Source organism: Pangasianodon hypophthalmus, chromosome 20 (assembly GCF_027358585.1).
Source record: "Pangasianodon hypophthalmus isolate fPanHyp1 chromosome 20, fPanHyp1.pri, whole genome shotgun sequence".
Taxonomy (NCBI): Eukaryota; Metazoa; Chordata; class Actinopteri; order Siluriformes; family Pangasiidae; genus Pangasianodon; species Pangasianodon hypophthalmus.
Genome location: NC_069729.1, coordinates 7,972,127 through 7,995,526, shown reverse-complemented (window position 1 = coordinate 7,995,526; position 23,400 = coordinate 7,972,127). Strand labels below are relative to the sequence as shown.

At 39.3% G+C, this 23,400-nt stretch overlaps 2 protein-coding genes across 9 annotated transcripts in view; both read left to right on the top strand.

Moving 5' to 3' along the window:
* Positions 1 to 7,714, top strand: part of atp2b4 (ATPase plasma membrane Ca2+ transporting 4) — a 115,401-nt gene extending 107,687 nt beyond the window's left edge. For 3 of the 5 annotated variants that reach the window (XM_053227074.1, XM_026935659.3, XM_034314465.2), the window contains one exon: positions 1,855 to 7,714. In XM_053227074.1, the coding sequence (XP_053083049.1) occupies positions 1,855 to 2,124 (270 nt within the window). In that variant the 3' untranslated portion in view covers positions 2,125 to 7,714. The remainder of the gene's footprint in view (positions 1 to 1,854) is intronic. The other 2 variants (XM_026935661.3, XM_034314466.2) reach the window with 1 other exon arrangement.
* A 2,830-nt stretch (positions 7,715 to 10,544) lies between these two features.
* mdm4 (MDM4 regulator of p53) lies at positions 10,545 to 22,554 on the top strand. 4 transcript variants are annotated; one of them, XM_026935405.3, is made up of 11 exons: positions 10,547 to 10,705; positions 11,228 to 11,312; positions 11,405 to 11,479; positions 13,225 to 13,358; positions 14,066 to 14,115; positions 14,579 to 14,643; positions 16,330 to 16,429; positions 19,015 to 19,175; positions 19,457 to 19,630; positions 19,724 to 19,792; positions 20,166 to 22,554. In XM_026935405.3, the coding sequence occupies exons 2-11, from the start codon at positions 11,235 to 11,237 to the stop codon at positions 20,673 to 20,675; spliced, it is 1,416 nt and encodes a 471-aa protein (XP_026791206.3). In that variant the 5' UTR covers positions 10,547 to 10,705; positions 11,228 to 11,234; the 3' UTR covers positions 20,676 to 22,554. The 4 variants fall into 4 exon arrangements, 3 of the variants coding, with proteins under 3 accessions (XP_034170196.2, XP_026791206.3, XP_026791205.3); XM_026935404.3 differs by having other exon boundaries at positions 19,442 to 19,630; XM_034314305.2 differs by lacking the exons at positions 19,724 to 19,792; positions 20,166 to 22,554 and having other exon boundaries at positions 10,545 to 10,705; positions 19,383 to 19,535.
* The last annotated feature ends 846 nt before the right edge of the window (positions 22,555 to 23,400 follow it).

Below are 23,400 nucleotides of genomic sequence, written 5' to 3'. Positions count from 1 at the left end.
TTTTGAATTTTTATAGTACAATTGGAAACCGTACTCAAACATTTTCACAATGGACGGACAACATTTTACCCAGAACTGAGTGCCATTCTTCATAGAAAGAAAACATATACCAGATTTGAAGAATAATAATCAATCGAAACAGGTTCATCTTGTTCTTTGAACGCATCTTGAGAACTTGATTAGTGTATTAGCTGTCGAAGATAAATGATTGCTCCGGAGCCCTGGAGGAGACAAAAATTTTAGTAACATGTGCACGCAATTTAGTTTCAAGAGGATCAAGATAATAATGCTTGCACATGATTTATTAATGTTGAATTAATAAAATTGTTTCTGGTTGATTTGTGGTCTAAATAAAATGTAAGATTTAATGGAGTTTAGCAGAACTTGTTCGGTCTCCTCTATGTATTTCATAAGAAGAATTTAGAGTCATTTTACAGTAATTCCATGAAGGACCATGTGTCTCAATATGTCTCCTAGGGCAATACTATAATATGATAAATTATTTCACAAAATACTTTTAGCATTTAATAAAAAAAAAAATAAAAAAAAATTAAATAAGTTTAATTACAAACTGACTGGAAACTGCTATGATGTTAAAATGTTTTAATTTTTTAAAAATAAAACATATAAAAATATATTTAGTTGACATTTAAATAAATCATGGAACACTTCTGTCCAAAAAAAAAGTGATATACATGTCGTGAGTCGTAGAAACACATTTAAGATTTATTTTTTTTTTTATAGCTATCCTTAGCTGAGACTTCTGAACTCCACCTACTTAAACTGAGCAGTAACTCGCTTGTTCAATTAAATTATTTGCACGTCTGCTTTTGACAGTTGAATCGAATCTTAGCCATAATTTCATTCAGTTAAGAACTTGCGAACTCTCAGCCCCACAAATATCATGCAATCCTACATTTAGGGAAAAAAAAAACTCATGATGTCTATTTTTTTTTTTCCACTGGCACTGGACATGTTTGACTGCATGGTGCACACGTTATTGATATGAAATGCCTTTAAATGCATGATTGCCTGATCCAGATGTTGTTCGATTAAATACACCTACTCCTGAGCAGACTTCTTGCCTTTGCAACAAGTCACACAACAGCTTCAGATACAAGATAATTCATATATTCAACAGTGCAATCCAGCCAACTCAGTAATCCCTGTATGAAGAACAGCCTAGATCAGAGTTTTTCAAAAGCAGCATAGTGTGAAGATTTTTTTAACTGGTAAGAAGAGTGTTCCTGCTGATACTCTGACAACCCTTATCCTGCAGTGTTTCTGGGAAATTCAGCCCAGACTGCACTCTGTGTGCGCGCACGTGTGTGTGCGCGTATGTGCGTGTGTGATTATACCTCTTCTTCGTTTTCTTCCTCGAAAAAAAATTCTCATCTTTTCCATTTTTCTCCTCAACACCTCCTGTCTATAAGAATATTGATAAGGCGTTTGTTCAGTACAGCGTGCACATGATTGGGTGCTGCCTGTTTGTGTGTAGCATGTCTAGTGTTTGTGGTATTTTTAGTGCCCGTGATGTGTTTGATGCAGTGACGTGCTTGAAGTTCATGCCTGTTGTCCCTTATTCAGTTGGGAAGGGTTTTTTTTGTTTATTTGTTTGTTTGTTTTTGGTTTTTTTTGGCAGTTTAATGCTTGTGCTGCATTCTGTTTATGTTGTTTAGTATAATTTCACAAGCAGCTTCACTTTTGAGATGGCATCATTCTTCTTTATATATAATGCAGATTCAATGCACATTCCATATACATCCCCACACACAGATACATACAGATACCACTGTAGTGTAATCTCTCTAATCCTTCTTCCTTCTCTCTGCATTTGTTTCTCCGAAACCCCAGATTAAGGTGGTGAACGCTTTCCGCAGCTCACTGTACTCGGGCCTCGAGTCCAACAGCTCCATCCACAGCTTCATGGTCCACCCTGAGTTCATGCCGCGGGTCGAGGAGGAGGAGGAGCACGTGCCCACGATAGAGGAGAACAACGCCGAGATCGAGATGCTGCCTTCCTCCTCCTCCGCGTCCTCCTCCTCCGCCTCCCCCAGGAAAAGTGGAGGTGGAGGCGGAGAACCCCCGGACAGCTCCGTCCACGGCCCCGAGTCCTCCGTCTGACCATCTTTGCTTCCCTGCATCAATCCCAGTCCTGTCCTCCTGCAAGCTCCTCCCTGAAAACACCTCACCCTTCATGCAGCATCCTCCCATGGAGCCATTTTCCCCCTCGGCTCCTCCTTGACTGGCAGCGTGGCGTCGGCACTATGACAGCACGCACGGCACGGTCTAACTCGCCCACACGAGGGCAGATCTGAGGCTGCAGCCTTTCCTTCACTGACATTGTATCCTTGTTTCTACCTTTTTGTTGTTGTCTGATTTGTACATGTCATGTTTTGTTTCCTAGGACTTTTTTTTTTTTTTTTTTCACCAATTCAGCGACTTTTACCCTTTCAGATTTACAACTTGAAATGTGCATTTATGTTCATCCATGATTTTATTAATTTTTTGCATTTTATGGTGATTTGAAACACAGGAGATGTACATCACTGAAAAGTAGTCCTTAGTTTAAAACATGTTATCCTTTTCTGTTTTCCAAAACTGCTGTCTATCAGTGTCTTAAGGAGTCCACACACACTACATTTTTTTTTTCTTCAAAATACATTGACTTTTTGAATTAAGGTCATCTTTGGTTGTCTTTGTTTATTTGGTCATGTTTTGGGTTCTGTATGCACAGACCTAAGGCTGCTATGCTGAAAGTCGAGCGAAAGAAAGCGTGTGTGATTTCACCAAGATGGGACAAGCGGGCCATGCAACTCATCATCTCAGTCTCAAAAGTCAGCAAAAAAACAACTAATTGTAATCAGTCCCTGATTTAGCAGAATCACTTCTTTACTCAAGTTAGAGGACATCAACATGGAACTTTTTCCACTTTGTGTTTAACATGACTCATGATTGAGAGTTTGTTTGGTGATCCCGTGTGTGTGGTGTGTGTGCGTGTGCACGGGTTTCTGCAGTTAGAGTCGATTTTCAGCTTAGATTCAGGTCTTCTTTTTGCCGTTCCGTGTTAGACTCTACCCAATATTGTGATCAGTTGCAGAAGACCTTCACCTCCACCTCCAAAGGAAAAACAAATACTAAACAGCATAAAATGCATAATAGCTAGCGTGTATTATGCAGCCCGAAGCCTCTGTTCGAGCCCTGTGAATGGCCTGTTAGCTAAGCAGAAAATCCTGCCAGCTTTTGGCCATGTGCTTCTAATTCCCAAATCGTAGTACTGCCATATTTCTAATCCTGACTTCAGAGCTAGGTGAGACAGGATCCTCAATATCCTTTTTCTACTTGCTAAGAGCCATATTTTATAGGTTGTTCTTTTCTAATTCCATTTTTGCTTTCCTTCTTTGCTTTAAAAAATCAGTCACTGCCTAAAAGAGAGAAGATGGACCACTTTAATATTTCATGAACAAACGCTACAGTTTAGACAAAGCCGCACTTCCCCCTACTGGCAAATTATTATTATTATTTTTTTTTTTTGCTTATTTCCCAAAGTGATGTATTACTATGGCGAAATGTGTAAATTTCATATAAACGTTGATGTTCTGTTCTGTTTTTTACAACTGTTCTGTATTTTTATATTAAGTACTTTTTAATATTTTGGAAATCTATAAATCAAAGGTGTATAGGCTCGGAGCATTCGGTGACGTAACATATTTAGTAAAGCGGGCAGTAGAGTACATTGGATTGCAGATATACTTATGCCACGTTTAATAGGAAGTGCTTTGGCCAAGGCGAGAATGAGAGCATGACGTGTTTACTTTAAATCCAGCGAGATTCGTAAAACTATAAGCTCAATTTAAACGGCATGGGGGGGTAGGTGCATTGGGAAGACTTAAGCCTATAGTTTATCCAACATACTGGCTACTGTAAATGTTACACGGACATGTGCATTGACGTTACTAGTTCTAAAAGGAATATTTTGTTAATTAAATATTAATTGAAATTGTTACAATGCATATTTTCATCATGTACAATCACATGGTTATGTTCATTGGCATGGTATTACAGCATAATTTATTTTCTTCTTCTTCTTTTTTTTTAACCATGGGCTGTTTTATTTCTTGGTTTGTTTGACAGTAAATTCATGTGTGTGCCCAGATATAACTTGTCTTAAGGATATATTTGAATTTTTTTTTTAATGATCTGCTCAATTCATGAACATCTAGTGCACCATGTACTGCGTTCAGTGTAGTGTTAAAAACAAAAGCTTGTTCTGCAGTCAAAGCTTTAAGAAAGTTCTGCCAAAGTGTTATTTTGTACAATCATGACTTAGCGTTATTCGAGTCCCTACATACATGTGTGTTATGTTGTTGAAATGACACTACTTTGTTTCCGCACATCTGTTCAGAGTTCTAAAGATGTCCTAAATGAATATTTGTGAACCTAACTTTCATCCTGTTATCCACCTCATTGCATCATCTTTTCCCTGGACATTTTGCTGTACACTGATGTTAATCAACAGCAGTTTCAGTTTCAGCATTAACCGATTTGGCTCCGCAGGACAATTTGTTATTTGCACACGTCTGTCCTTTTGCTGAAGTGCAAAAAAAAAAAAAAAAAAAAAAAGATGGCATGCAGTAGCTGATTCGACTGCGTGGCTAGTCTACTGAGATTCTTTGACAGCTCTTGTTTCAGTTTGGGGCTTAGGAGTGATACACCATAGCTGTAAATAAAAGATTGCATTTTTAACCTGGAATTAGTCATAACCGCCTATTTTCCATAACTTAGGCAACCGAGCTCCTGCATTTGAGTGCATTCAAAAGTGTATTCGATTGTGAAGAGGTTTAAAAAAAAAAAAAAAAAAAGAAACAAATTTCTTTAATTCATATGATTACGATAATAAGCACTGGTGTTATTTTTGTATAAACCTAATATCATCTATGTGGCATGCATGACTTATAAACAAATTGGTGGTTCAAAGCAATATGTACAACCTGGTGTGAGTGGTATTTCTAGTGTCCTGTGTTGCTTAAAAGAAAACTCTTAACTGTTCAATATATGTGTTCAGTGTTTCTGCATGATTAAGAATGGAATGAGACATCCCGAAAACCTGTACTCGTTCTCCCGATGAATGCCGCACGTGGCACGCACACACAAACACACACCTCTCACATTAATTAACAGAGCAGAAGAAACACACACTGACATGATGCTGTCATAGAGAGGAAAAATGGACACTGATCACTCTGTTTATTAGACTATATGTTTATATATGTGTGATTCAGGTTTGGAAGCTTGTCCACTCAACCCTCATGTGCTCATCTCTAGGCTTGGATTGTACTTTATCACTTGTAAGTTGGATAAAATGGGCTGCCGAATAAATGTAATATTCCACGATCACTAGTAATATGAGCTGGGGAATGGACTTTTTAAACCAAGCATGATCACTTTTACTCCGCATTCCACTCGCTTCATCTTGTGTCATTTCCATTACTGTCATGCAGTTAGTCATCCATGTTGTACAGCTTTGACTTCATGTCACCCACGTGTGAAAGAAGCAGCTTTTCTCCACCACATGAGCCATCAAAGATAAAAAAAAAATAAATAAAAAAAAACAAGAACTCATGGAGCATCAAGGCTTTTTGAGTCTTGATCTTGCAATTAAAAGTGGAGACTTTGAATATGAAGGTAAGCATCGATCATTTTTCCCCCATCTTCACCACTTCAGTTCAATGAATCAGTTGATTTAAGTCATGTCTCAGTTCAGTTCGTTTTACACATTCTGCAGTCCATCAGCGGCTCGAACGAGCACTTCATTTCATCAAATGCAAAATGAGAGCAATGGTTTTCATCAGTGGCTTGGGAATGTGTGCTTCTCTGTATATTCAATGAACGATTCCAAGGATATGAAAAAGCAAAAATGATTGGATTGATGCTGTTTCCAGTGACCGGCGATTACTGTGATTGGCTGTGGTCACTTACAAATAATGTCAAATTCACAGAACTGTCTGTTTCTTTTTCCACTCCTTCTGTAAATTATGACTTTATTTATTTATTTTTTTGATCAGAGCCATGTTTTAAGCAGTACCTATAAGTAACTTTTGTATTTTGTATAAAGGGCAAATATTTCTATCTGAAATCTATGAGTCAAAGAAATTCAACTTTAAGAGTAAGAAAATAGCTAAAAAAAAAATGATAAAACCTAAGTACACAAAATGTTTAAAGTGGAAAAATAGCCATTAAGATATTTTTCTTTTTACCAAGTGCTGGAACATACATTTTTTAACTTCTCATTTTCCTAGATTCTGAATAGGACTATAATATTAAATTATTGACGTTTTGGGCTAGGATTAGTTTACTTATAAATCTTTTTCTTACTATTTTTCAATAGACTGTGTGTCTGAGAGTTAGCCATACTCTCGTGTCTGAGGTCGTGTTTACATTCGTTACCAAGGAGGCTTTGTTGCGTGAAATGGAGCATGTTTCGATTTTTTTATGGCATGCTGTCTTCTTGATCACAAAAGTGCCATTCAGCGGCATTGAATCAAACATTCCACTGTGTTAATTATCTGAAACGTTTTGCTTGTCAAGAGAGATGTCTGCCATTTTAGATTTTGAAATTGTTGCCCTGAAAAGGTCCGTTTGAAATCAGCATCCTCACGAAAAGTAGGAGTAATGCTGAATCATTTCAAACGATATGAAATGTATAAAGCTTTATTGTTGTTTTTTTGTTTGTTTTTAATGATTGTGCCAGATGGGAAACTTGCTGATGCTTTTTGCCCCAGTCTACGTGTTTACACTTCAGCTACATCTGCCCAGTTTTGTCCAAATGACATAGAATCTGTGTTCTTACTACATAGTATAGCACTTTAAGGGCACTTCAAGGGCTAAAAGGTGACTGCAGGTTACCAGTTAACAAATTATGAACGTCTAATTGACAGAGAATTCAAAACACTACATAACGGGAACAGGAGAAAGAGTGTGCAGTTCATCATTGTGACTCATCATTTGTCATTTTCATCATTATTAGACCTACGTTGGGAGAAAGAGCTTCATTAGAGATCTGGGTTACGATAACACAAGATTGCTAACACTTGTTTTATTACCACTTTTGAATAGGTCGATCAGTCAAGCTGCCCTGAAACCCTTTGAGGAAGTGACTGATGATCGTAAACAGCATCTTTTATCGGTGTGTGTTTCGGCTGACAAAAATCTGGCATTCGATTCACCCTCTCCACAACACGTTCCCTTTTTGTAAATATAACTTATCATGCCAAAATGTCAGTCCTGTTTGCTTCCAACTATGCAACAGATTGGTTGATTTTAGAATGTGGTCACTTATTTATCCTGATTCTCCTCTCTCTCTCTCTCTCTCTTTCTCTATCTCTCTCTCTTGCTGTCTATGCTCTTTTCTTTTCTGTCTCGGTGAACGCAGCCATGCCCATTTCTCATTACTTTATACTAACAAAAACGCAAGTGTATTATGTACGTACGTATGTATGTATGCGTGTGATGTGCACACCTTTGAATTTTATTTACTCTTTTGTAATATATGATCATGTGGAATGCCTTGTTCTTTATGTCCTGTCGTTTGAAATTAACAGAACAAACAAAAAATGATAACCGAGCAATTGAGGTGAAAGTTATTATATACAACTCTATATAAATATATATATATATAATATATATAAATAAAGCCATTAGGATTTGAAATACATTAAGACTCCTTTTTCCCCTTTCTTTCTTGAATAAGTGTTGGTGTAACCAGGTCAATCATTCCGATAGTGTTTTCTACATACCCTCAACACCTTCCCCTCAGGACTCAGAAGTACGTAACAGTGATGTCATATGAGTGGTCACTTGCAGCACAGCAGGACGAGGGTGAATGCAGTGAGGAGTACACTCAACTTCAACAAGAAAATGGTGACTGACTGGTGATTTCCTTTTTCCCTTTGAACTATGCATAGGTATGTCACAACAGTTGTTTGACAAGGAGTTACCTCACTGCTTATATTCACAAATATCCAAAGTTTACGGTTTTGAACAAGAAAACAAGTCATATAAATCACACTGTGGAATGCTGACCTAATCCCACAGCCCTCCAAGACAATATATAACAACCTTTACCTGAGCTAATGAAGTTTTGGAACCGGCCTTTAGTTAGTGACTGAGTTTCCATAATACAGACATCTATATACGATGTATGGAAAAATTAGTGGTGGGAAATAAGATATGATGTTAAAATCACACCATGGTACACTTTTTGGAGTATTTTTTTTTGGGTACTTTTAAACACTAACCAACTGATTGTTGATTCATATATACAGTTGGGGTGGTCAGGGGGAGGGTCCTTGTGTGGGGTCCTTATTAATCAAAATTGCGTAGAAATAAGTGCAGATTTGAGCAGATTTCATGAAATTAAGTCTTAATGGAATTAAAATCAGATCTGTATGATTCATGAAACTGTCGTACGACATCATAAATGTGCGGTAGTTTGGGCACAAATGATGAATCAGCTTCAGCTGTGTGGACTCAAGCATGATATTAAATCTCTCAATGAGAGATAGCAGAACAGGGGAAAAAAACTTAAAGGATGGATAGCGTGACAAGACGAAACCAAACAACGCAGGAAAAATAAGCAGGAGTAACCAAACGGTAAGGAGAACACTTTACATATGACCATGGGAATTCAGATGCAAATGAATTGGAATAGAGATTAGTGACCAGATGATTTAACTGCATGGGCTAAGGTATAGTGATGAACAGTATGCTGTGGTGCAAGCCCATGCATGGCCTTGAAGGTTGTTAGAAGAACTTTGCAGTGAATATGGAATGCAGTTTATAAAGAATGAGTGAAATGTAGGTTGATTTTATTTTTTTTTTGGTGTGAGTGAGGAGCTTAACAAGAAGACCAATGAAGAGAACATTACGGTAGTCTGATGAAGCCATGAACCAGTGTTACAGAAAATCAATCAATGCCTTCTGAATAATCAGAATCGAAAATTCAACAGTGCTGTGGTATGGAAATTATTGTTGCATATATTTAAAATTAGAAAAAAAAAAGGGAAATATAAACTTGAGAGTGAATTTCAACTGAATTAAAATTTGAACTGTTTTACATTTCTATTGATTAGAATAATTGCAGGGAATTACAGAATGTTCAGAAATAATATTGTAAAATATAAAAATAACATCTACACAAAGCTTTAGCTATATTACAACTTTAGCTATATTATTCTAGAATATAATTATACCTTGAATACTGTAAATATACAAAATACACATATACCAGAGGAACTAATTACAGGTATACTGTAAATATACAATAACATACCAGAAATGCTAATTATAGTAATCAGTAAATTAACAACAAGTACAGTAAGCTTGGTGTAATGGCCTAGTTACAGTGTGGGCTAACTCACGCAGGGCCTGTGTGGGTTTTGTGTGAGGTGTGAATTGCTCTGATGATCAGGGTCAGAATGGCAGCATCCAGACATCATGGCTTTTTGAGCTAAACACAATCAACCAAAATTGTGTTATTTATTTATTTATTTACTTTTGTTGTTCGTATTTACCGGTTTCGTGTGTAGCTTCATTTAAAAAATGCCAGAAACCAAAGAGAAATAGCAACATGTCTATCCTGCCAAAGATTAAAAGACCTCCTTGCCTGCATGTCCTTTTTAAAGGCCACATGGGTCAAAAGATGGCTATTTGGGTACCAGGTAAACATGGGTTTATACATGGGCCAGGTCAAGGCAAATAGAGGGGAGTCATGAAAATCTATATACCACATGGCTGTTTAATGGGATTGTTTAGACATTATGTCTAATACACCCTGGATAGACACCATGCACATACACATTCACAGATAGGGGCAATCTGTCTTAACCAGTCCACCTACTGGCATGTTTTTAGGAGGTGGGAGGAAACCAGAGAACCCGGAGGAGAACACTCCTCACAGCTAATCACTCGAGCTCAGGATTGACAGGATTGAGCTGACAAGGGTATGCTTGTAAACCACCTCAACTGGCTCTGCTGGAGTAGCGGATCTACTCGAAGCTCTCTGTCTCTCGTGTAATGTTCCTCACTATATCACAGACAGTGACCCTGTAGAGGAACCTCATTTCTGCTGCATGTACCCGAGACATTATTCTTTCATTTCAGCTTGATCATAGGTAAGGACAGGGGCGTATATTGATCATGAGAGATTTATCCACACGCTGAGCTCCTGCTTCAGGAACCCCAAACCCACTGCTGGCAAAAGTTCTAGCAGTGTCAGATCATTTTGTTTAAAACCTCAGAATGTGAGTGACTGCTGCTACGCCACTCATCTAACCACCAAATACACAAGGACAGAGTATTTAACATGAAACTCAGAGGAAAAAATAAATGATGCATGTTAATGGAGAGAAAATTAACCTTATTATTTCAAGCTCAGTATGAAGAATGTTTCTGTTTATGCGCCCCCATTTTCAGGATAAATCCTGGCTCGCAGGCGTTTCTTTAGAGGCCCTTATTTTGAAAACACGAGTTTCGAGCTTTTTTTGAACTTGATAGGCATCTCACCACGTCTCAGTGAGTTGTAGGCGGCTAAACCTCCCCCGCCTGTTAGCTAGAAGCATCCCACAAAAACATTCTTGTTCTGCTGGTTAGAAACGCGGACCTGCTGTGAAAAGCGCCAACAATGTAATCCTTTAGTCGTTTTAAGGTGAGATTCTCCACTTCTTCGGCGTATTTAATGCTTGTATATGCGTAAAGCCGTAGAGATAGATAGAGATAAAGCTAGCGCGCTAACTAGCATTGTTTGCTGCTAGCTAGTATTGTCCCTGGGGAAGGTTTGCTAGCGATAGCTTAGTTAGCGTGTTCGTTAGCTATATTAAAATATTATTTTTAAGGGCCTGACTTAGTCCTCTGACCATAACAGGAATTTTTTTTTTACTTAATTAGGTAGCTATGGCGATATTTGGGATAAATGTTAATTTTAGTAAGCGAATAGAAAGGAGCTAATAGTTAGCTTTAGTGACAGGTGAATTGAATAATCAGCTCCTGTGAATGCTTAGCTAATTGACTGTAACTCATATAGGCTAGTAAGTTGGACAGAGAGCTAGCGACTACCCATGCGTTTTCAATGTAATAGAATGCTTGTGGTCATTTTGTGCTTTTCCAGGAAAGAAAAATAGAAGCATTGTTAGGATTTAAAACAATATTTTGTCTTGTCATGTCTTTCCAGCCTGCTAATGATGAACTCCATGTCATCAGCCCTGCAGTCGGCTTCAAGCCCAGCATGCAGAGCTCTGCCCGGGGAGGGAAGTCAGGTAACCTTGACAGATTGCTGTATTTTTGCCAGCAGAATGCTTATACATAGATCATCATTGTGCAGCATGCTGAATAATTCTTGGTAATGCAGGTCCAGCCCAAGGCTCCCCTCCTGCAGATTCTTCGGGTGGCTGGAGCTCAGGAGGAGGTTTTCACTCTGAAGGAGGTTAGTAGTTTAACACTGTGAGAAATACACTAGTGTGACCGGTTATTATGTACGCCTGCTATGTAGCTACACTCACTGACCATTTTATCAGCCGCACCTACATATAGGCCACTTCTGTTGCTACGCACAGCAGCACCCCACCCGCGTTTATCATCCGTCGTTGAAAATGGAGCATCACTGACCTGATGATATTTGGATAGTGGACCATTCTCAGCACTGACATGATGTGTATCAGGCACGGCAGCATTGCTGGGATTTTTACACACCTTATTGTCTCTGCTGGGTTAAAGAATGAGGTCTGAGTTCACCAAAAATATCCAGCCAACAGCGGTTCTGTGATTAGAGTCTAACACCGGTGTGAGGGGTTAGAGGATATTAACTGTAGGTGTTTCTACCAGGGTAGGCATGTCTAAGAATAGATAGACTTTAAACTGAGTCCACAACGTAACTCCAGTTTCATTTAACATATGTTCAGAAGACATTCCTATGCAGCGATGGGGGGAAAAAATGACTAGACCTGCTGCACTGGACCAACAGAATACAGTTCTGGGCTGTCAGTTTTTCATTTGTACTTGCCTGGAGAACAGGTTCAGTTGGCTAGTGAGCAGTGTTTTTCTTTTCTTCACTCTTCCAACAACCAAAGCAAAACCTACTCCCTATTGATCACAAAACAAAACCTTTATTTATTTATTTATTTATGGATGGATGTATGTATGTAACCGGCTCCCTGGTTCATGTATTTCTTGGTTGTGCAAGGTATCTCAATGCTGTGGTGCGCATCTCTTCTGAATCTCTGCCGCCTACTGCACTATTCACATGAACCCAGGACGCAGTCAGGCCATCAGGAGAATTTTTTTTTTTATTAGATGAATTTAATAGCATGCACAGATGTAGGGCAGTCTTTTCTGAATCAGGATTTGAAGGCATGTGGAAACAGTAACAGCTGAGCACAATACATTACAGGGTGCAGACTCCACTAACGTTTTTACTATATGGCCAGAAGTATGTGGAAACTTGACCATCGCACCCATATGTGCACATTCCAAAACCCTGGGCATTTAAATGGAGTTGGACCCCCTCCCCTTTCCTGCTATAACAGCCACCACTCTTCTGGGAAGGTTTTCCACTGCATTTTGGAATGTGGCTGTGGGGATTTGCCCATTCGACCACAAGAGCATTAGTAAGCACTGATGTCAAATGAGAAGGCCTGGCGTGTACTCGGCGTTCCAATTCATCCAAAAGGTGTTCAGTGGGTTTGAGGTCAGGGCAAGCTGGCTTTGCCAGAGCCATGTGTTTCATTATAATGAAGGGAGATATTAATCCTACATCATACAAAGACATTCCAGACAATTGTGTGCTTCCAACTTTGTGGCAACAGTTTGGGGAAAGCCCACATATGGTTGTGATGGTCAGGTGTTCATATACTTTTGGTGATATAGTGTAACTCATAGCTGAAGTGTTAGCCAGAGACTTGTTGCATTTTTGGCAAAGGTGCAACATTATGCTTCATCAGCAGAGGCGTCATAAGGAGAGGCTATGGCTAGGTTAAGGGATTTAATACTCACTATAGTATTTCTATAGTTTGTATTAATGCTAGCTAAGTAATTTATGATTTGTCTGCCCCTGACTAAGTGAAAAGAACAGTTTGGTCTGTAATCTTGAAGATGTTGAGCCAGTCATCAGAAGGACTTCATCAGAGACACTGAAAATCTTCATAGATGTACCCCACTGCTTTCAAATTTCAGGTAATGCACTACCTTGGCCAGTACATCATTGTGAAGGAATTGTATGACAAGCAGAGGCAGCACATAGTCCACTGTCAAGATGATCCGCTTGGGGAGCTGCTGGAAGTGGAAAGCTTTTCTGTCAAAAGCCCCAGGTGAGTATATGCCTTCTGTAAACTGATGAAGACCAGCATAACTTCAAACCAAGACCATAATTAAGAAAAAAAAAAAAACAACAACATGGTATTATAGGAAAATAATAAATGACAATTGATCATTTTCCATTAACAGCACATCCTGAAGTGTTTTATTCTTCTATACCACAGCAATTTGCCAACACTAATACCAGGTCATAGTTATCCTTTATACGTTTATATTTGCACTTAACATTGTTGAACATCCTGTAATCCTTACTTTTTTTAGCCTCTTTTTTTTTCCTCTCATCAAGTTATAAAACAAAAAAAAATGCTGCTTGTCATGTTACTGAGAAACCAAAAAGCCTTCTGTTCTCAAGACTTTCCCTTGTTGGAAAAAAAATCTGGAAATTTCATTACATCAACAATTACACTTTTTAAAAAAAATTTTTTTTTTATTTTTAAACAAATCAATTTATGTGGGGGGGTCCACCACAGAAGTCCCTGTGTAAGTCATTACTATAGAAATGATAACATGTTAGAACAAGCACTTTATATAAACCTTGTAGCTGGCACTTCTGTCAGTGCCGCCATTATAGAAACTTAATCATCCCCTTCTGACCAATCAGAATCGAGCATTCATTCTAACAGCGCTGTGGAATAAAATAATACAATGGCTTATAAGTAGCAGTGGTTTCTTCATTAATAGGTCATTGTCTGTTTCACAGCCCTGTCTATGAGATGCTGAAGAGGAACTTACTCATTTTGAATGGCTCAGGTATGTTGCCTGCATTTGTTAGTGTGTTTTTTTTATTTGAAGATATTTGTCTAAACATCCTAAAAATTAAACTGTATAATTCTGTGACATGTTTTGCACTGCCCTGTGAACTTAGACCTCATTTTATTTTCTACCTGTCTCTGCAGTTTGAGGTTTTGTGTGTGTGTGTGTGTGTGTGTGTGTGTGTGTGAGAGAGAGATAGTGAGAGAGTGAGTGTGAGTATGCACGTAGGGCATATTGTAGTTTTAAGCATTTTTCTTTCTTCGAGTCTTTATGAAATTGTATGTTAGATATGGGTTTAAAGGTCCACTTTTGTGCCATTACACTTTTTGTATGCCCACATAAATCTGGCTAATGGCCTGATGTTTTTCTCAATCCTAAGAATGAATGGTGTGTGCTTGGTTAATAAAGGGCAGGGTTTTTTTTTTGTTTTGTATGTTACTGTGTCTCATTTGAAATGCAGACGCGGCAAAGAATGTTTCAGTCGGCAAGGATTCTAATCAGTCTCCATGTGAAGATCCCGGGCAGGTAAAGCGACAGCATGGTGCACAGGAGAAGCGTTGCTCATCTGCCCCTTTCATGGCAACAGCTTTCATGTGGACGGATAAATTCTATTCATGATAGTAGAGTTTGACTCTCTGTTTAAGTATAGGTTGACTGAAATATCAACGATTAGGAAGGTTCTTTAGAAAGAGCTTGGGAAATGCGTGTGCTTCTGGCAGCATTGAACATAGCCTGCTCAGGGTTCAGATTTATCCAAAACTACAGACTATAGCATTAATGATGATGGATTAGTTTTACCAAAGGAGGTTCAGTTATGTAGTCTGTAAGGGGTTTGGCCAGTTGAGGAAAATGTCTGTGTAATTTGATCAGATTAATGAGCCATAGCCTGAAAATACATGTCTGGTTTAGTTATTACATTACAGCGAGGTCCATTCAAACAGGGTCACGATTACTGAGGTAGCTCTGTGTTTGGCAAAATCCAGGCATTTGCTCGTGATTTATTACTTTTCGGTCTTTTAGAAACTACAGACATTGCCTATTTGTACTGGATTAAAACCCAAAATCTCTGCTATCACTTAATATCACCTCCCCAGGTAAAACTAATCCAGCTTACATAGGGCTTTTAACAATTGTTTCAGCCTCTGCTTTTGTACTTTCTATTTATTTGTACTAATCCCCATTAAGATTAATAATAATCAGATCAATCATTTACATAAGTCTCTTGCTAAATTTGAGGTGGTGTTGCAGATTTTCTTAGATGCCTAAATAATTACAGTTTTAGTCCAAAGACAGTTTTGCTGAGTTTTTGTAGTTAGCTGGTAAGATGAAATACAGTTTGCCATGAGAGGGCTGGAAGAGCAGCTGCCTCCACCAGTCATGTGTGTACAGAGTGGCACCGTCTCTGTACATCCCCAAGGCCAGCTTCGCCTGGTGGTTTTAGTTTGGGAGGGTAAAAGCCACCAGTGTGGGCATGGCTAATGGGGAAACAGAGTCCCCGTCTCTGTTTGTCACTCAGAGTTTTCTTCTCTGCTCCGCCGCTTATTCTGGCATAATAGCAGCTCTGTTTGTTCCACACACTGGCCTTCTCCACCCTCCACCCCTCTATCCTACACCCTTACAAGCATTAACACATAATAGGCAATTTGTCACGGGTTTACACACAGGAGAATCTGATTTGGGTGATGAAAGAGAGTTTGGTGTGAAGAGCCTGGCAGTTTGTTCTTTTTATCACTTGCTTGCGGTGGCTACACCTTTTGGGTGGGGATGGGTAATACATGGAAAAAAGGAGGCAAAGCAATTTCTTAAATAACATTTGATATTGAAAGGTATGGCCACCTTTGAATTGCATAATATATTTATTTATATCCTGCTCTTGATTCAGGATTAACAGTATATATTTTAACATCTTAAGATTGGCTCAACAATCATTTTATTCTCTTTATTTGCTTTTAATTTCTTCTTTTTCCCCTGACACATGCAATTTTAAGAGTAAAGCTATATTGATTTTCGGAGGGTTTTTAATGCCATTTTGAAACCCACAAGCGTAGATCCCTTTCTCCCTTTACCTTTCCCTCTGTCCTTTTGTGTGTGTGTGTGTTTGTGGCTCTCTACAGCCGCACAAACAAGGTCCCTGCTGTGGAGGAGCTGCTATTCTGCCTGTTATCACATCATAGCATCTGGCAATAATGCTGCTTCTCCTTCACCATGTAGGTGTCCAGCAAGATGTGTAGTTCTGGAACATCCTTCAGTGATGCCAGTGCCTGTGCCATGCAGAATTCCTCTCAGAGAAGACCAAGAGATGAAGATGACGGTATGCATTTATTCACAAGCCGATTAAGAGTTAATGGCAAATAAATAAAACAAAAAAATGAATTCTTGATTTATTTTTAAAATTTCATAGTTTATTACACTTGGGATGATGGTAAGAAATTTGGGCCCGCTGAAAAATCCATGTACCGGGCTGTCTCGTGTCTCTTACCTTACCACTTACCAATTCTATTACAGCTGTGTAACTCATTCTTTCATTCATTTTCCTTCTGCTTTTCCTGGTGAGGGTCATGGGAAAAACAGGTCGATAAAGTTTAGTTCAGACTTCTCTATCCTCAGCCACAGATTTCATACCCAAGACATCTTGGTGGATCCCCTGATGTTCCCATGGCAGCTGTTAGATATAATCTCTTCACCTAGTTCTGGGTGTGCCCTGGGATTTCCATCAGTGGGGTGTGCGTGATAGAGCTTTACCAGGAGCCACCAGGGAACATTCTTGTAATCTCCCTCTACTGGCTTCTCTCACTTATGAGGAGCAGAGGTCACTACCCACAGCTCATGACCATAGGTGAGGATAGAGATGTAGATTGACCAGTAGACAGAGAGCTTCCTCCTCAAACTGAGCTCTGGTTTCACCTCTGTAGACTGTTACTGTGACTGTAATACTGCTTCTGCTGATCTAATCTGTTTAACAGTCTTGCGCTTTCTTTTTTTTAACCACAAGAATAAGAACCCAAGATACACAAAACATACGTAGCCTGCATACTCTGTGACCCCTCACAAAGTTGTGCAAGCCTCCTGGGAGGCTGAGGAATGTCATTCCCCTTTAATTGGAACAGCTCCCCTGGTCCTCCTTTTTTAAAATAGGGAACACCATCCCAGTTTGCCAGACATGTCCCTTGCCAGACATGTTTGCTAGGTTAAGGAGTTCTTCAAAGTGCTCCTACCATTGCTCAACAGTATCCCCAGTAGGAGGTCAACACTGCCCCAAACTTACTTAGCAGAGCTTAGCAGGCGCCGAATAGTTTGCCAGAACACATTTGGGGCTATCTAAGAGTCTTTTTCCATGGAATCTGCAAACTTTTCCCATGCCTGAGCTTTTGCTTCTGCAACTGCTTTTGCCACAGCCTTTCTAGCTCTCCTATGGCTCTCCTACCTCTTCTTCCCTCACCATTGATGTCTACCAGCACCTCCTAAGGTTACTGCCATGACAGGCACTGATGGCCTTCTGGGTACAGCTTCTTGCAGTTGCCTCTACAGTTGAGGATTTGAACATGGTCCATTCAAACTCAATGTCCTCGACCTCACTTAGTACGCTGGAGAAGCCCTTGAGTTAAATTCGTCTCTCACTGAAGCTTCTGCCAGATGTTCCCAAACAACCCAAAAGCCTCTCCTCGGTTTACCAGGTAAATCTGGCTGGCACTCTGTATAACAAATCCAACTCAGTCAGATCAATTCACAGTGCTGCCCCCTCTTTACTTGAGTGTCCATAAAAGTCTGAAGATACAATGGCAAAAGTCAAGCCCCAATCACAAAGCACTAGAGTCATTATGACTTACAAGCATCCACATCTGCTCAAGCATCTGCTCTACTTTCTCCAAGAAAACTGAGTATTCCGGACTGCTATTTGGAGCATATGCACAAACAAGAGACAGATTGTCCTTCCTCATGGAGGCAGCCGTCTTGTCCACTAGGAAAAACTCTAATTGTGAGGCCCTCAGCCTGGGGGAATGCGGGAGTAGGAAATACACCACCACCCGATCAAGAAGTTTGTTACCTTATCCCTTACTGTGGTGGATGTAAGGCTAACTATATCCATCCATACCTTTTCATCTCATGTAAAAACTCAGGCTTTTTTCCTGCCAGCAAAGTGACATTCCATGTTCCCAAAGCCAGTTTCTATTCCAAGGTTCTAGTTCATCTAAGACTGTCCATCACACTGCTACCTGATTGTCATTGCACCTGACCCCCACCCTTCATCTTGCAGATGGTGAGCCCACTAGATGGCTCCACTTCGCCATTTTGTGCTGAGCCTGACTAGGCTTTAGTGGGTGACCTGGTCACCAGACACTTACCTGTGGACGCTACCCCCAGGCCACTTAGTTTTTTTGTAACTTTCATGGGGGTCATTGGGATCGCTCTTTGTCTGACCTCTCCCCTCAGATTTGTTCACCCAAGGTGGCCCTAATGAGAGCATTAAGCTCCTGGTGACATATTCATGAGGTTCACTGAAGTACACAAGCCACTTCACCACTACAAGGTCTCAATCCATGAAGGGGTGGAACTCCAACTCTTAATTTATCCACACTAACGTGAAGGGTACGAGGGGTGAAACAGAGACTAATTTAAGCCACATTTGACGTTTTTAAAATACGTTCCAGTGAAAGGAAGTCTTAATGATACAGTGTACAAAGACATTCTATATAATTGTGTGTTCCACCTTTGTGGCAAAAGTTTGGGGACGACCCATCTGTGGAAGTCAGACTTGAGACAATTAAGACACAATTATGTAATAGTAGATGTGCTTCTAAAACCAGTCTAATATACTCAACTAAAGTGTGTCAGGTAAGAATTTTTTTTAGAAACCACAACTGAAACATGGTTTGTGTCTCTTGAAATTGTTTACAGACTCATTAGATGGGATGCCCAGATCAGCCTGTAAGCGGCCAAAGCTGGATGTGAGTCTTGACGAATGGGACCTGTCCGGCCTGCCCTGGTGGTTTCTGGGTAACCTGCGCAGTAATTACACTCGCAGGAGCAATGGCTCCACAGACATCCACACAAATCAAGTAAGACAACAAACTTAACACAACAGTTTTTTTAAAATATAAAAATCTTTGTAGTCATGCTCAATATACATGACCAAAAAAATTAGGAAACCTGAATAATTATTTGATTATGTTTATATACAAGCAATCATTACTTAAATAGAAACATTTCTGCAGTCAAATGTTATTACTTCATTACATTTTCATCATTATTGCATGTGAACCTAGTAATAGGACTGTCCTATAGAAGAGCACTGAGTGTGTTCAGCAACTTGATTGAGAAGCAGCTCTCTTGTGGACAGGAAGAGGACACTGCTGTTGTGTCAGACACCACGGATGACCTGTGGTTTCTGAATGAGGCAGAGAGTGAGCAGGTTAGTGTGGAGATGAAAGAGGCAACACTTGAACAGGGCAGTGACTCCGAGTCCCCTCAGGAGGAAGAAGAGCAAGGGAGGGACAGTAAAGAGGATAAGGAGGTAGAGGCTGCTACTGCACCACTTCTCTTTATCATTGTATATTAGTATAAACCTGCGATGGCTTCTGTATCTTTATATTCATATCATTCTTAGATGCAGGAGGAGCTGGATGATGACTCGCAGTGTCTCAGTGATGATACAGACACCGAAATCTCCACGCAGGTACCTTTTATGAAATACATACAATGTGAAAATATTTAATAGGGGATTTATTATGGTGAAAATATTTGATTCTATGTCAATGCACAAATTCTAATAATTATTAAAATAATGTGAAATGTTTTAGAATTGTGAAATATGAATATTTGAACATTTGAAAATTGGAAATATGTTTATATTTATATATTATATAGAATTTTCCTGATGGATTTAAACATTTTTTGTAAAAGCAGCCCGAAACAAAAACCAACCTCATTTAGTGTACAGAAGAGATTTTAAAAGGGGGACAATTTAAAGTAATATCTCAATGTAAAGTTTTAAACTTTCATTTGTACATTTTTATGGCCCACTTCTAATCCTCCTCTGTTTGCCACAGGATGCCTGGCAGTGCTCAGAGTGCCGCAAGTTTAACTCGGCCACACAGCGCTACTGCATGCGTTGCTGGGCGCTGCGCAAGGACTGGTACAAGGACTGTACGCGCCTAGCACACTCTGTCTCAGTCCCCGATCTCCCAGACTCCAAAGATGAAAACGAGGATGAGGATGATGGCATTGATGTGCCTGACTGCCCAAGAACCGTTTCAGACCCCGTCATCCTGCCTTCACATTGGGTGTCTCGTGATTTACCTGCCTCGCCTGCATCTGCAAAGGGGAAAGCCCCACGCCGGGTGCTTCAGAGTTCCCAGGAGAGCCAAGAAGGCCGTGAAGTCATGCTAGAACCCTGCAGGCTATGTCGTGTGCGCCCACGTGACGGCAACATCATTCACGGGCGCACGGCGCACATGCTCACCTGCTTTCCCTGTGCACGCAAGCTACACAAGTGCCACGCGCCGTGCCCTGGCTGTGGCCAGATCATCCAGAAAGTCATCAAGATGTTTGTTGCCTGACAGCCGAAGAAATGGTTTGTATATAAAATACACGCATAGAGTGTACAGAGGGCTCCATATCCTATCAACCAAATAGCATGTAAAAATACGCATTCAAACAAAAACGCAAGAATATGGTATACAAAGTTCTTCATGTCTAACAACTAATTAAGGGTTTGCATGTAAAATATACATATTTAAGTTGTAGATAGTGCCTCGTTGCAATGTTGAAGGCATAAAATAATGGGAGTGAACAATGCATAATTTGTAAATGGCTTATTCCTTGAAAACTGCAGTGTGTATATATATATATAATGTACTGAACAAGGTAGCTTCTGTCGTACATGAATATATTTGTGAAGCTGGTAATTTCCATGTATTATGGAAGGAGATGTACATATTTCTATTCAGGTGAAGGAGGAGGAAAGCAGCACATAACATGGTACTTCCTGAAACTGGTGGACTTACCACAGTACACAAAGAAAACCAGTTCCTGCATTAAAAAATACTTTTACAAGTAATACTCCATACTTAAATACAGTAAATACATTTGCACAGAAGCTTGGCTCTTGTCACCAGGGTGTAATATAATAATTCACCAGGCATTGGGTTTTAAGCTGAGAATTGTATAAATTATTTATTTATGAACATATTCTCCCCTTTTCGTGGGGTTGTCTTGTTGCCGTCTAGTTAGACCAGCTCTGCATGTGAATTGTGATTGAACCACAGTTGTATTCGTTTTACTTGTACTTATTTTTCATTTATTGGTGGGTATTTTGCAGAGAAATTCCGAAAAATTCTTTTTGGCTCACAGAGAGTAGCACTTTGTACAGATTTCTATAAATATTCTGAATGTCTGTGAGCTTAAAATACTGGTATTATATATATATGTGCAAATATATAACAGCCTGTGCTCCACTGTCCTGAGATGACTAGCGTGCAAAGCTTGATGTTTCCTCAAAGTTTAGATTTTTAGATCAAACAGGCCAAGAGGTTTCAGTTCTGCTCCAGTGCTTGGTGAAAAATCAATTCCTTTGTGTCATCACCCTCATCTCAAGTTGGAGTCTTGGCCGAGTCTGAGCATCACTGAAGTGTGAAAGTCGAGGAACAGAGATTCTCTGGAGCTCCATTAAGGCCTTCCTTTTCCTATTACACGGTGCCTTTATGTGTTCGTTCTTGTCCACTATCTCTTGTAGCCTGTGTAGTGTGTAAAGAAAAAAGCCGGTGCAGAGGAAGCCGGTTCACTGGATCTGAATGACACTTGTTACAGATTTTGCCAAATGTTTTAGTTGAAGTTGTTGCTGTTTTCTTGAGGAAAAAAAAATAGTTTTAGCACTTCTTTTCATTGAATTGCCACAGCACTTCTTCCTTATCACAGACGATTAGTTTCTAAATGGTTTGTGCTGTAGCTTGTTTATCCTTTGCTCACTTGACTTTGCTTTCTATTAGCAGTATATAGGGGGGAAAAAAGCATAATTTGTGTGCTCTACCTGTTAAGAATGCTTGATTTTATTGCTTATCTAACAAGGCTTCAACTGCTAGAGAATTTTTGCATTCTTTAGTTTATCTTGCCACCAGGGGGCGATAGATGATTATAATTTTCTGTACATGTAACTTTAAACAGAATGCTTATCACATTTTCTTGTGGCTGTACAAGCACATTTCCATTAAGGATCCTTGCACATGAGAGAATGCTGTATTTTACTCATTATGCCACATGGTATTCAAGGTAAAACCTATTTGAGCTGAAGTCACTGCCATAATTATTGAAGTTTATGTTTATACATTTTTTAAGTTTTGTTTGTTTCTAAACATGAGTTCTGCTTCTGAACATATTTCTTGTTTATGAGAAGCTTTTGTGTTTTAAGTTGAATAAATAGTGCAACTAATTAATAAACAAGGGCTCTCTCTTTTCCTTTAGTTGGGTTACATTTTTGTGTAGTTTCACATGTTTTCTTAAAGTATTTCTGAATTCGTACAGGTTTTCTGCTTCCCAAGAACATTCTCCCAAACATCACATGCCTTCTTCCTTCTCTTTTTCAGCTGTGTAGTGCACTTTTTGTGTAAACCACTAGAGGGCAGTCAGAGTCTATGAAAGTATTGCCGAAGAGAAGTGCTGAGGTAGTACCTAATACATGTATTATATATCCAATTACATAATTTATTATAGAAGTTGTGTAAACGTACGTATAATGAACTGAAAAAGTAACCAAAAAGTAACAGGATTATAAACTATAATGATGTGTCCATAAACACAAAACACTTAAACAACTAAACAAATGATATGCTAGTGTTTAAATCAGTGAAAAACACGTTAGTGTGATTTGTTTCATGCTATCAGCCATGCAGAGATGTAGTGATACACTGTGTAATTGCATTTGCAGGACTAATTTGCAGTGCTTCATTTTGCTGATCTTCTGTTTAAGGTCATAGCTTTAATTGCATGTGATAGCATTAATGGGCTGTCTGTAATGTTACGCCAGCTAAACCGACAAGAGCTAATCAGTGGAAAATCAGGAGCTGAATAGTGATGTGTAGTACAACTACATATACACGTAATAACATGAACATGGGCTGGAACTATATGGTGGATCTGACTTGAAATATTGTAACTCGGAGTTTATATGCGCTGTGAATCCCATCATGTGTTTGTATGTTATTCTTTCCCATGATGGAATTCCTATACCTTCCCTGAAACCTTTATTTTGTGTATTCTGTTTATTCAATTCTATCAATGCCTGTTTAT

Coding starts and splice junctions, on each gene's coding strand:
- mdm4 (XM_026935404.3), top strand. CDS start 11,235: ATGATGAACTCCATGTCATCAGCCCTGCAGTCGGCTTCAAGCCCAGCA. Junction 14,644..16,329: donor CATGTGAAGATCCCGGGCAG/GTAAAGCGACAG, acceptor TTCACCATGTAG/GTGTCCAGCAAGATGTGTAG. Junction 19,793..20,165: donor ACACCGAAATCTCCACGCAG/GTACCTTTTATG, acceptor TGTTTGCCACAG/GATGCCTGGCAGTGCTCAGA.